Here is a 14693-nt window from a genome sequence, read left to right on the forward strand (position 1 = left end):
CTCTTCCCTACAAACTAGCATCATCCATGCTAGTTTCCACGTTTATATATTTTTACTCTGGGAAAAAAGTCTGTACATGTTAGTAATTCACACCCATGTTTGATTAAGTGAACGTGGAGTCAATGAATCTTCTCTCTTGATTGTGGTACAGCCTGCCTCCAAATGATATTCTCAACAAACCTGAATCCGCTTTTTCCAAACTGATGAAAACCATGGAAAATTGCCCCCTGGTTTACTGAACAGCCACGCTTATCAAACACAACAGACTTTGGCCTGAAACGTACTAACGTGCAGATGTGGAAACACCCTCAAGTTCACTCAGACCTTTCAAATTCCATGACCTGGTCCAAGTACAAGGACCAAACCAAATATATATATATTTATTTCTTATGAAATACAAGACATGGATTAAAGCAGTGGTCTTCAGCCTTTTTCCTCTTTTCAACCATTTAAGACACCTGTACGTTGTCAAACATGTGGATTTAAATAAAGCTTTGAAGCCCACATAACAACTAGAATATTCTATATATTTCACAAAATGATTTCGGGTGGAACAAATACTGCTAATAATACTCACGCATATTTGGAAAACTGAGCAACTTTGCTTTAATTTGGGTAAAGCATATGAAGCTGAAGATGCTAGCCAAGGCTCCGTCAGTGACGGAGGCCCCCTAAGTTTGATCAGTGAACCCCGGAGAGGCAGAACACGGGGCCCAGCGCCGATGGCTTCGCGCCCAGAAACACGGCGTGGAGAGTAGGGGGTTGAGGGAAACTTGTCACACTTGAAACTCCCCGAATAGGGGAGATCTTCCAAGGTAGAGTGGGTTCCGGGCACAGCGTTCCCATAAAATGTCAACCCACTCACAGTGCTTTTTATTTTATTGTAGGGACCTTAAATTTATATAGATTTCTGCAAACGTCTCGCACACCTGAAGTGTGGCATTGTCCGTGGATTTCACCCTGGGAGGGTTTGTGAGTGCGGGTTGAGGCCGCCAAGAAACATCCATCTCTCTTCCCAAAACCGCAACCACTGCTCCTCCTCCTCCTCCTCTTCTCCTCTGGAGCAGCTAACCAAGCACCCGGCAGGCTGACGAAAAAAGCAAGAGACAAACAGGAGGGAAAGTTGGAAGAAACGCCAGAACAAGTGCCTCCTATTTGCATTCAAAGCCTGTCTTCTAGCTGTTTGACAGAGGGCACTGACCTGTCTGTTTCTATTAAAGGCAGACTCAGCTGCAAGACAAATGGCGCCATCAGTGCTGAAGTGAACAATTACTCCTGTGTCCTCTACAGGGGTCAGAATTATGTTTGGGTTAGATCAATAGGCATATTTGAGGGATTGATGGTACAAACTACAAACACAGAAACACATTAGCTAATTTCACCCTCCATTAACACTGAGGGGGTTTTTACCACAAATGCGTGCAGCGCTCTGAAAGGACCGACTCAGCAGCCTGCTGAGGTTATCGACATTAGCGACCGTCTCGTATCCCCAGGGGAAAGGAGCAAGCAGGAACATGTAGGCTTGTCTCACCTGGGACTTTAAAGGACTGAAAGACCAGGAAGTCCAGACAATTAGACGGCGTCTTATCCAAGCAATCTGATTTGTATTTACAGACAATTCAAGGGTTTCTACATCTGTGGATTAAATTCAAAATACGTGGACGTGGAAACCGCTAATTGACCTTTAGATAAAAAAAGTTGCTGGCAACATCTCCCATTTTGTGAAAGAAATTGTAAACATTGCTTGTACAATTTAAAACATTAGACATTAACAAAATTAAAAAGTATTGGAGGATTGCCAGTTCTTTACATTATTCCAACGTTACATGGCTGCAGAATTAGTAACACTGGCAGGGCTAGTATACTAGCATGTGTAGCTACCTAGCCTATGGGTAGAGTAGTCATATGTCATAACATTTCATTTCCTTTATTATGTGAAGATTACAATTTAATGTGATTTAAATGTCTTTAATTATTAGATTAAACAGAGCTAACTAGAGGCTAACTGCCGTTGCTTGTTTGTAGTCCTCTTCATGCTAAGCTAGGCTAACTAGCCAGTGCCTCCGGTTTGATATTTAACATAAGACATTAGTGTAGCGTTGCTTCTCTTCTAACTATCTACTAAACTCTCTCAATGTTGGGGTGTTGCTGATAAATAAAAGCTAATAAAAAAAAAATACAGTATGAATTTTGTTTTAAAATTCACTAATTTTCAATTCAAATTGAACCTGATGCACAGACTTGCATTGCTTTCATTTGGCTGCACTGAAATAAGTTAATTTCACAGCTACACTTGGATTCAAATGCTGGTTTGATGGTGCGTCTCGAACATCTTTGAGTTGTACTTACTATAAAGTCCCGGACACACAACATTGCCAGTCTCCCTCCCAGGATGTGCATAACTTACCCTTTGTTTCCCATTGTGTGGATGCACTGACTCAAACACTCATACATGTTAACAGCTTGCAGCTGCACACACATCTGTCCAGGGTCTCCAACAAGGAGTGATAAAACTAAACAACCTGCTTTCTCTATAGCCGTTTTATTTCAACCCTGGAGACCTTGCCTCAAAACAATGTGATGTCTATCTTTCTTTCCGTTGCCATTAATGTCTTTGCCAGGATCCTTGAAAAACTATTAAAAAGGAGGAGCACAATTCTTCAAGGAACAACCAGAGAAATGTAAAAAGGTGCTTATTCATCTGTTTGCAGTCACAGATTTTTTATCTCAGCTATCACTTCCATTTGGTACAATAACAATCACAGTTAAAGACTGTACAGATGAACTGTATATTTAACTAGAAATTGCTGAAATGCAATTATTATCATCATAGAATAACGTCTCAGTGCTGAAACACAATCTTCTACTGTTAGTGTGTGAACCTAAAATGCAAAGCCTGTAGTACAAGATCAGAAATAGGCAATGAGTGTCATCGCCAAGAAAGATTGAATGACTTGAGTCTCATGAAAAACAGTACATGAACAAAAGAAAATAGTTAAATTGGAATAAGTTGATTTGGAAATCTGTGTTGTATAGAGCCAAGACACAAAAAACACATTGTTTTTAATGTACATTAAAATAAATTATAAATATTAAATTAGAAATTATAGGTTCATCATAGAGAAAGGTACTATTTTTGTAAAGGTGTATGCAATCTGACAAAAGGATAGATAGATAGATAGATAGATAGATAGATAGATAGATAGATAGATAGACAGACAGACAGACAGATAGATAGATAGATAGATAGATGTCATAAAATAAATGAAGCAGAAATCAGATTACGTATTTTCTCTTCCTAATGTAATAATCAGTAGTAGGTAAATAGGAAATCAGTGTATTGCAAATATTTACCCGGATTTTTAATTGGATTGAGTTTTAAACGCCTCCCTGAGAAACACTTTTCTGGATACATAATCCCCTTAAGATGGGATTGTTGGAGGGAGTCATTTGTTGTGCTACATGCTGCTCTGCAGGCCTCGTTTTCCGCACAGCTAAAACTCCTGCTGAAGCTGTGTTGTAAACAATATTTAATATTGATTTCCTGTGCGTGGCTGAGGTCTCCACTGCTGAATGGCAAGAGGCTGAAGCAATTACAGACTCAGTGTGACTTAGATGTGGCTCACAGATTGTCAGCAGTTCTATGACACGGCCTGGGAATGATCCTCTGGTTCTCTTTGTCTCCCTAGGCTCTGTATATATAGCAGGAGCAGTCAGGAAATATATATATATTTGTTGGTGAGCCTCTGTGGGACGCTGGTGCTGTGGATTTTTGGCGCTTTCAGTGTTTTTTTGTTGCTGGCTTGTGGGTGTGGGTGCCTGGAGGCTGAAGGTGGGAGGAAATACGGTTCGCCAAAGTTATTTTTTCCGAATATCTTTGGCGAACATTAAAAATCTCGGTTATAGTATGTTTACATCTGCTCACTGGGAAATTACCCAAATCTTTGGGAAAAACATGTGTATCGCATATTTTTTAAAGAGGGGTTCTGTTTCACACATGTTAAGTATTTATGGCTTCAGCAAATTGGTTTGATTATAAGGAATCTCAAAGTAGTATATGAGTCCTTAGTGCTGGAAATTTGACCGACTGCGCAGTTTGACAACCACAGTACGTGTTGTTGGTTGAATTGTAATGATGGACGAGACATTGAATTGGGAGTAAAAGATTCATCTCAACTTGGCAAGATTCATATCAGCGTTTACACGAGCATATCGCAATATGTGGAGCCCTGGGGACCCGGTCCTTGTATATTTTGGTTCAGAAATGGACATTAAAAACTAAAAATGAGCAGTTATTTGATTTTCATTTTAAAATTCAAAAATTGAAATTGAAATTCAAGCCATTTTTTTCTTTATCAGGGTCGAGAATGGATAAACAAAGCTTCAAAAACCAGCCTGTTTCTAAAAACAAAAAATAAAAAAGTTAGAAGACAAACATAAAAAGTGCCTGTTTTCTCATATTGTGCGACCGGAAGTTGTCGTTTTCAAAGTAAGAGCATGTATGAGGACGGCTCTGTATAACAGAAATTGATGGACATGGATCAGTGTGTTGTTTTTCGAAATAAAAGAGTCTCAGCGAAGACAGCATGACTGCAGACAAAACTAAGGCGCATATTTCAGGTAAAAATTATAACTGCAGATAATCAGGGAATAGTTAGCTACTAGTTAACATTATGAGATTTCTGTAGATGACAAGCCTTGCTTTACCGTGTGAAAAATCACGTATATTTTATCCTGGGCCACGGAAACCACAGATAGAAGTCATGTATTTTGAGTGTTCTTGCCATAAACACAGTACCATCCTCATACATGCTCTTACTCTGAAAACAGCAACTTCCGGTTGAATGTGGGATAAAAACGGGCGCTTTTTTGTTTCTGTTCTCTAACGGTAATATTTTTTGTTTGAAGAAGCAGAAAATGCAAATCGACCAGTTAAATTTTAAAATGAAAATCAATCAAGCTCATTTTTTTTTTTTTTTAATTTAATTTAATATCCTTTCGTGAACGGAACATCCAATGACCGACGGATACACGGACCAGACACCTACTGTAGATGTGAATGTGATATCAAAAAAAAATCCGGTGAGTGGTCAGTCTGGTCAGTGTGAGCCTATAGTATTATGTTTTCTTTTTTAAAATGCCTTAATTTATTTGTTATATTCCTAAGAATGGTGTGAAAATAATAAAATTCGTCCTAATGAAATCATTTACTCAATTTTATGGCTAACTTCTGTGGCTAATGTAGCTAGCATATTTTGCTAATGGCTAAAATCTTAGCGAGCTAACTCTGATTAATCCCAATTATCTTTCTCTGAGCTTATATATAATTTATGTTTTGGCATTTGGTGGTCAGAACTACACATCACTTTAAGGCGTTTGACATCTCAACAAGCTAGTTAGCTCAAAGAAAGCTGCTCTAAAACCAGCGTCAAGTTACCTAGCCGAGCAAGCTAGCTAGCTACCTACCACCACAAAGCATATATTTGTCAAACCACAACCTTTCCATGCACACTGTCTGCTTTCCCTTTACTCCCCTTCCTTGTTGATAGTGTAATAGTGTAAGTGAGCACCACTCAGTTGTGTATTCACATCATGTCACCAGGTTCAATGAGTCTTTTTAAAAGTTACTGAATATCACCATAGTCCGTATTAGAAGAATAAATGATAACGTCAAGATTATCCTCGGTCTCCCAACTATGGGAAGTTGGATCTGTTTGCGTGTGTTTACACAGCACCCGGCTCTGAGAACATTGGCGTGTGGAGAAGTTTGGCAGGATGGAGGGGTGAGAGGCTCGGTGATGCTGATGGATTAGCAAGAAGGATGGAGACGGGTGCAAGGGCCCCATCTGGCCTCGCCTGGAGGCCTCTGCGTAGTGAAAAAGTGGACAAAACATTTTTAAAGCACTCACGCTGGTACTCAATCAGTCCACAGTGCGGGACGACACAAGTACATCCGCACACACACACAAGTCATTTCTCACACTACAGGGAATCAATCTTCAGCTAAAAGGCTGTTGCCTATGAGCAGGCATGATAATTCTCACACATGAACTTTATTTATCATATTTTAGATGGATAGCTTTTAGAGTGACAGAAATGTAAATGTGATCAGCTTAAGCCGCTAATACTGATCAATAGATATGTATATAAGACCATAAATTAGCACTGGAAGCTGCAGCTGATACTGTGACTCTAACAAATCCATTTTGCTGCGAGTAATATATGAAAGAAAGCCAACACTTTGGTAATATTTGCCCACTGACTATTACAACATGGAAAAGAACAAGAGAAGTGACTTTTCGTTTGGTTTCAATGAACCTGTAACCATTTGCCCGACAATGATTTGGGACAGAAGACTTAAACAAAATTAACCAGTCCTCTGATTGAATAATTGGTCCAAGTTATTGATTATTTACGGAAAAACTATGGTAAATGCATATAAAGATTTCCAAGATGGCCTTTACAGATTGCTTGTTTTGAAGCCCAAAACACTGGGTTTGACAGTGACATAAAACACATGAAGGTGTCCTGAGCTGTGGCTGCTGTTATTGCACCATGAACTGTACATAAAGACGGATGAACCACCGGGGACGTCACCCATAGATTATGTTTTGAAGCTCGATGTGCTGGCTTTGACCTTCACCATTCTTCCAAGTCTCTGACTCTGTGACTCTGAGTTATGTCAAAAATGGTGAAAAAGTTGGAGCGTGAGCAGAGCTGGAGGCTGGTAACCTGTAATGTCAGCCACCTGTCACTCAAAGCCTTGCATTCACATGACTGTGATATGATTTTAATTTGAGGAAGTGGCATTTACACAACAGAATTAAAGATGTCTGAATCCCATTTAGCTGTTTCCATTCCAGGGTCTTGTAACTGTGCTCGTTGCTACTGAGATACTTGAACTTGACATAGCAGTTGTTCATATTTAGACCTGCACCTGTTTGAGGAGGTGGCCTGAAATGTGAGTCTCTGAGATCTAAGTGATGGAGACGTGAGCTCTCAGAAGAAGCTCGAGAGCGTTTTGAAGGTTACTCAACAAAGAAAGAGTGATTATTCCATTTTGTACGTGTCAGTTGCTAGGTGTGTGGTGTTTTTCCGTCCACAGAAACTCGGGCGAAGAGTGTGTAAACCCACAGGATGAATTCCTTTGTTTGCGATGTGGCATGTCGGAATGAAACTGCAGGCTTTTGTGCTGCCTATCCCTCTCTATTCACCTGTTTGGATGTGACCGTCTCCAATTTTAAGGTCTGTTAAGCAGGCACTAAGAGGACCATGGGATCAGTGAGAGGCCTGATTTTGTGTTTTCATGGGGAGGTTTAGGCAGAGTGAGAGCTGCTGAGGTTTTTTTTTTTTTTTTTTTTTCTCAGTGGGGACTTCAGCCGCTGACCTGTAAGAATACAGTAATATTAACAGAGGTAATGGTCTGCACTGGAGGGAGGAAGAATAATCTGTTACAGGAGGGTCCAGTGTCCAGTGATACATTGCCTGCCAGGTCCGGGCTCTCTCATGATGGAGTAATTCAAGGCCTCGGGGCGCCTGTGCCGTCCCGCTCGTTCTCAAAGCTGAAAAGTGGAATGAGAGCCAACAGCAGCGCTTCATCGTCCTGCAGTCTATCACTCAATCTCCTGAAATATGAGACAGACCCTGTGCCTGACTGGAATCCCGAATTCCTTTGTGACTCAAGAAGCACTCTGCTGTTTGTAATCTTGCTGCCTGCAGCCCTCCGTGCCTGTCAGTTTGTGTCTTTGCCAAAGCATTTTTTTTTTTGTATACACTTCCTGCACTGACCAGCGCCGGAGCCAAGACAACCACCAATTACATGAAGAAAGCCACGGTGGTGACAGCAGACTCCGCGATGGTTGACTCCGGCACTTTAAACCCTATGTTTTGGGGTTTGATACTGTGTGCTCGTGTATGTTTCTGGGCGCTTTGTGGCTCAGCCCGCTTGGGTTCTGTGTTTAGTTGTCTTGAGCAGACACTCGGAGGGCAAATTAGCAGTTCTCCGCAAAGCCTCTTGAAAAGACGCTTATGGTCGTCAAGGTTAAAAATCACAAGATGTAAAGCAGGACTGCCTCCTGATTTCGCCTCATCTTAATTCCCTCTGGCCTCCTTGTTGTCCTGACACCTGTGCACGGAATTCACACGATCTGTCTATCCTGAAACGAGCCTTCCTCTTCGAAAGACAAAATCCGCAAGGTGATATATCCAGCCTGCATTTGTCGTCATTTGCGTCTCTATCTGTGGTTCCAATCTGAGGAAGATTGAAAAGTTGTGACTAATTGCTGGCGAAACAAATTTGTGGTGAGATAAAGCATCCGTGACAGGCAGGACGCTCGCTCGCTGCTTCTCACCAGAGGGAAAGTCGCGGCGATAAATTCGTTTCGGGAGCTTTTTCTCTAAGAAGAATGGCTCTTTTGTAAATCTGCATACTGCTGCGCGATTCCATTTCATGCCTGAACTCGTGTCTCGCCCTCATCATCTCGAGATCGGCCCGCGTTTGAAAGTGGATCTGGTCCGCAGGTGCTGCCTTCCCCCGTCTACCTGTGTTTAACTTTCTCCCGCTGTCAGCCTTTTGACTTTTACGTGTTCGCTTAATGACAAACTGCGTCTTTGAGGGAGGTTGTGTGAAAATGCAAGATGCGGCAGGCACGCTTTGCTTCGCTTTGCCTCGCTCTGCTCTGCATAATAATTTCAGACCGTTGTGCATGTTTCTGTGGAGACGGCGGCATGTTTTGAAACGCCGGAGTTGTCGGTATTGAAATAATTTATATGAAAGCTGACGTGCATATAATCCGTCCTCTATTATCAGAGGTAGAGAGGCTTGTTTAACCATGTTATTCATCATAGGATCAAACTAGCGGGCACCTCCTTTTAAACCTGCTTTATTAGCTCATCAGTCAAACTGAATGTCTCAGCTCATCTGTCACAACCTCTTTATTTTAGCGTCATGTTTGGTTCCCATACTCCTGCTCTTTGATTAACCCGAACATCATTTGGTTCGTGAGTGGGCTGAAACCTTGGCAGACGGTTACCTCTAAAGAAATCAAAGCCCTTTACAATTGTTTTTTTTTTTATTTATTTTTTTTTTGAGGAGCTACAGTTTTGTTTGCAGCCTTGGCTGCTTTGGCCGTGGATTTTGGCTCTAGGTGCAGATGCAAGCTCTCGTTCACAAATACGCGGCTCGCCACACAGATCTCATTTAAAGATAACATTTATCCGACAAAACAATTTGGAGACGTCCCATTTTTTTTTTTATTATCGTTATTATTATTTCAGCTGCAATAAATCCCTCCTGAAAAAGGCTCGTTCTCTCTGACCTCTTTGCGGAGGCTCAGATGTTTTCATCTGGAAATTAATAACAGACGTGTGATCTGATGAAATATTTGAAAGGGCTGGTTCAATAAAAAAAAAAAAAAAAAAGTTTTTGTTTTGGGGTGGAGGCAGATATTTCACGGACTGTCTCTCAGACTCAGACTGGCTGACTCTGAAGACTTTGGCTCCGGTTAGGCGGCCTTTAAAAATCAATTCTTTCGTCGAGTTTTTCCTGAACTTTTTTACTTTGCTGCTCCCAACGCGTTCCCGTAAATTGCGAGTGCGAGCGATAGTGATGGAGCGATTCTCCTGTCAAACATTCCTAAGAAATCATTGCTAATGAAGAGAACAAGACTGGAGTCACACGGAGGGAAAACCGGTCGTTTTCTTTCCCTTGATGTGAAGCAAGAGTTTGTTGTGTGACCGGTTTCTTTCTTTGAACAGCGGAATTCAATCAGGAAGGCCGTCTCAGTCCCCGCTCGTTCCCGACCCTTTAATCAGCTGACTCTGGGAGTCTCTGGTTTAATCAATCAGATATTCTCACGATCTCAATCAGCCAATCACGTCCTCGCTTTCTCCTCCGTTTCAAAACTGCCGCAACCCTCCTCCGTCTCGTTCACCTTCAGTCTTGACATCCAGGGTCCAGGTGGAGCTCATCGTCCTCCTCTCTTTATCCGGTGCTAGTGCTCAATCATTGTCCTCCTCTACCAACAGACTAGTCTGGACCTGGGGGGGCGGGGCTTCCTATCCTAAACACAGCCTTTCCTTCTCCCTCTCTGTGACCTCAAACGCATTTTTCTATTGTGCATGTTATTAAATTAAATCTTTACTGTTCACTTAGGGGAAAAAAAATTAAAAAGTCCCTCCTGATTGAATGAGTCGGGGCTTCTGCAATAGTCACATCAACTTAATCCATTGTCGGCCCCGGTGAGTCCATGCGCGGGGAGTCGGCGCTGGATGAAGTTCCCGCAGAGTGCTTGGCCGAGTCTGCTGGTGCGCTGATAAAGCAGCTTTTAGTGGCCACTAAATTAAGCGCTCTGACACTCGGAGATAAAAACTCGTTGACGGATGTGACTTTTTTATCCTCCTATCCGCCGGAATAATGCGCGCCACCTCCAGCACGCATTGACGGTCATGTGTGGCGGCTTCCTGTCAGCGGCAGTGAGTCAGGTGAGAGAAAAAAGGGGGGGGAGGAAAACAAGCAGGAGCCGAATGAAAGAAGGGGCGCAGACAGCACCTTTATTCCCAGGCTTTACGGCCGACTTAAAGTCCTCGAAAGGTTTTTAGGTGGAACCAAATTACAGTCTCCTTCGGTGTTGGTGAATCAGGGCCGTTGACAGGCGTGAGTCCGGCCAACGAGGCCGCTCGGCAGAGTCAGGGTGAAGGTATGCGAGGGTGGGGGGGTTTTCACAGGCACTGAAAGAAACGCAGACGGGAAAGAGATTTCCATTCACACAAAAGCAGAAGAACAGTCTCACCCTGAGGAGACGCCTCGACCTGCTGTTTTTTTTAGTTTTTTTTTTTTTTTTAAATAAGTGTCCCTCAGGGGTCTGCCCTCAATGCCCTCCTAAACAACTTGACAAAAGACCCTGACTTCGCCCCGGAGAATAAGATATTCCGTCATCCCTGCCTCCCTAAGGTGGAGGGGGAATTACAGGTGGATGTGTTCCCTTAAAGGGTTAGTCATCACCGCTGTTCACAAAAGAACATGATGGGAACGGAGCGGCCATTTATCCGAGGCCCCTATTTCGCGGTCATGGTGTGTTTTAAAGTATCCACTGTTTGCCAGCTTTCCACCGTATATTGAGGAGCTGACAAGGATCCTTTAGAGGATGGAAATAGATGTTTATGCGCCAGTGGAACAGTATGTGTGCCTCCTGGATTAGCGTATATAACCGCGGTTGACAGGAAGGAGACGGCGCTACTTTGTTCGAATGTGACTAATGACCAACGGGGATAGAGAGAGTGTCAGGAAACATTAGAGGTAACGCTGAGAACGAGACAGTGAGTGAATATTTGGCCAAAAAAAACGACCGCAGGGACCGAACAACAAGTCAGAAACGATGCACTGGGGAAGAAAGTGTGTTTTTGCCTAATTTCTTCAAGGTTATGTTGTTTTTACATCAGCCTAACCAAGTTAAAAGTATGTACAAGTTTTATAAGTTTTGCTGAAACAGAGATATTTAAATTTCTGATAAACGCTGCGCTTTTTAAATCTCCATATGCAAGAACACTGCTCTTTAGCATTAGTGACCAAAAAGCATCCACCTCTTAAAGTCTTCCAGTGTTTATCAACACCTACCGCTACAAGCATATTGCTCCCATCGCTCTCCGCTTTGCCAGCTCTCATTATAAAGTAAATCTGTCAGCCTCGTCCTTTTGGGGCAAATTAGCATCTTAACCCTCTTCACTTGCCTCTCTCCTCCCCTTTCGGAGAACCTCTGGTCGGGGGCCCGGAGAGAGGAAGGTGGCAAGGAGAGCGAAATGTGAGCGTGAGAGGGGGGGGGGGGGGGAGTGGAAACACAGTCTGCTAGTTAAACCTAGTGGCCTCTGTCTCATAAAAAGAGAACCAACGTAGAGTAATCGTGGAGGACGAGCTCCCTTCGTCCTGAACTATTTGCATAGTTTGCAGCGGCACGCGAGCACTTTGCTGGCTTTGCGTTTTGAACGAGCGCTATGAAAATTAAGTTTATTGGTAATTGTCTCTCGCTGCTTAATCCTGTTAAGGTCGTCAGGGTGCAGGAGCTTATCCAGGCAACGCTGAGCATCAGCCTGGAGGCAGGGAAACAAGTCTGCAGTCCGTCTCAGGACCATCAGATAAACACATCTTCTGTGTACATCGGGGGGGAAACACATGCAAGCAAATTGGGATGATTTACTGGTTTATAGTCTGAATCTTTGTTGGTACAGAACTGCACGTCCCGCAAATTAACCTATTTTACATTCGCGCAACTTTTCCATGGCATTTCATTTCCTTATTTTTATCTCCTGTGTGCATACTCTAAACTATACTGCTGCAGTACCGTAAATGTGCCCACTGTGGGATACAAGGTATTTCATATTTAAATTGCCAAAATTCAACTTTCTGACTGAGAAAGTCAGAAAGTGCTCAGTTTACATGCAATGGAGAAAATTAAAAGAGAACGCGTTTACATGCGCTTAAACTGTCCAGTTATAGTTGGATTAAGGCAATAATTCATTTTTTGACGTGCATGTCAACGTTCTGATTGACCTCCATGTTAAAACATGCTTACATTGAATTCAGGCTCAGACTTTTACGCAATTAAGAGCACGGTGGTTCGGTGCGTGACTAATTAGCCAATAGATGGGCAAGAATCAGGCTCTACCAAGATGGCGGCTGCCAGAGACTCCATGCTGAGCTTCAGAACCTCTCCACATGAATCTATCCTGCAGAGTTAGTTTTTAAATAGAGTCGGCGATGCCCTGTTGTGAAGTTTAATGCTGTGAGTACTGCGTGCATGCACGAGACAAACAACAAACTACTCATTAAAAACTGCTTCATGTTGCTGCTGGAGGTCGAAACTCCGCATAGGCAACCTTCAAGTTACGCCAACGGAATCCGAAAGTAAATCTTTACTGCCATCTGTTCAAGTTTTTTCTTTTTCACCTGTACGTGATGTGAATGTTTATTGTTGTAAAATACAAACTGCATTGCCAGTGACTTTGAATGCTTGTACTGAAAAAAATAAAGGAATAAATGAAAAGGTGTGATTGAAATTGTCAAAGTAATTCGTTGCCTTCAGCCTCGCAGAAGAAAAAATGGGACTTTTTAGTTGAGGAAACTTAAATGGAATGACGCAGCACATTTCTCCTCACATCCAGGAGCCCGTTTCATTCTTGGTTAGTCAAGTCGGTATTTACGTGGGCACCATTTCTCACCTGTCACCGGTGTCTCAGTTGAGACTCGGGGATGGGGGGTGATTGGCTGTGACTGTGGCCCACTGGTCTGCGTGACGGCTGCTCAGTCACTTCTAATGTGCATGTTTTTCAGGCTGAGAGATTTTTTCCCTAAAGCACAGAGAAAGATCCGCAGAGACAGTGAGTGATGAGAAAGGGGCACGAGACTAATGGCTTAAACAGCACCCGTCTGTCATTTGACTGCCCCTTTAGTGAAAGTTTAGCTACGCAACCCTGCAATTTGTAAAACAACGATATTTGTTTTGCAAGTTCAATGTCTCTGGTTACACGTTCTGATCGTCGCCTCTCCTCTTTCCTCAGGGGTCGCTTACTCCTACGTGCAGGCGGGGGACGAGGATGCAGGAGTGGACGTGAAGCTGTACAGTCACCGGTGGAGGAGATGGCTCCCGCCAAAACCTCGCAACATGGACAGTAACCGGGCCAGCCAGGAGCAGGACCAGGACCCAGAACCGGAGCCCGACGCCTTCCCGGGCCTGATGTCAGCGGAGGAGACCGACAACAGCTCCCAGATAGAGGTACTCTCCAGAACCACTATAGGGACTGAGCTGAGGGGGAAAGAGAGAGGCTATAAACAGTCGCCAGTATTTCCATCACAGGATCTTATACAGTTCAGCTGCTCATTAGAGGCGTCTTGTTTATGTTGTAGTGACGTTTAAAGGTCATTAAACTTCGCACTCTTAGAGATGCTCAGTAATTTCTTTTATGTCCTGGCTGTTTGTTTACTTCATTAATTTCAGTTTTTTTTTTTTTTTTTAAAAAAAAGGAAACATACACTTATCTGTTAGCAAAAAGCAGTGAAGTACACCGATCAGCCACAACATTATGACCACCGACAGGACAAGTTAATAACATTGACAATCCAGTGTTCTGCTGGGAACCTTTTAAACCTGGTGTTCATTCACGTGGATTTTACTTAGACATGTGCCACCCACCTAGACCAGACCAGGCCCCCCCACCTCGTAGCAGTGATGATGGCGGCAGGCATCCCCAGCAGGATGCAGACTGACACAGACACAAAGACAGTTTAGGAACAACTCAAAAAAACATTAAAAACAGCATGAGGCGTTGGCCTGATCTCCACATTCACTGGGACCTTTAAAGGGTGGGAAAGGAAGCTGAAATCCATAGTTCTTACTCTGCCCACAGTTTCTTTACGGCTGGAGGTTGGTGTGGAGTCGCTGTTTTGGGAGTTGTTTGGACCCCGGGCCAATCAGATCAGTTCATTTTGGGCAGGATTTACATGGTGATCAACAGCAACATAGACATACCCATTATCTCTGCTCTGTGGAATTTGTTTACAACAAACCATGCAGAGTTTACTCTGTAATCGCTGCTCATCCCAAAGTTACAAGACTGATATTTGGATAAGATTTAAGTCTGGTTACATCTGGCTAAAAAAAAAAAAAAAAAAAATCCAGTATATTAAATTTTAGTGTTTCTGT

At 42.9% G+C, this 14693-nt stretch overlaps 1 protein-coding gene across 1 annotated transcript in view; it reads left to right on the forward strand.

The window, feature by feature from the left end:
• Window positions 1-14693, forward strand: part of plxdc2b (plexin domain containing 2b) — a 98271-nt gene that overhangs the window by 20925 nt on the left and 62653 nt on the right. Inside the window, exon 2 of the mRNA XM_047568459.1 lies at window positions 13552-13766. Within this exon, the coding sequence (XP_047424415.1) occupies window positions 13552-13766 (215 nt within the window). The remainder of the gene's footprint in view (window positions 1-13551; window positions 13767-14693) is intronic.

Source organism: Mugil cephalus, chromosome 18 (assembly GCF_022458985.1).
Source record: "Mugil cephalus isolate CIBA_MC_2020 chromosome 18, CIBA_Mcephalus_1.1, whole genome shotgun sequence".
Lineage (NCBI taxonomy): Eukaryota > Metazoa > Chordata > Actinopteri > Mugiliformes > Mugilidae > Mugil > Mugil cephalus.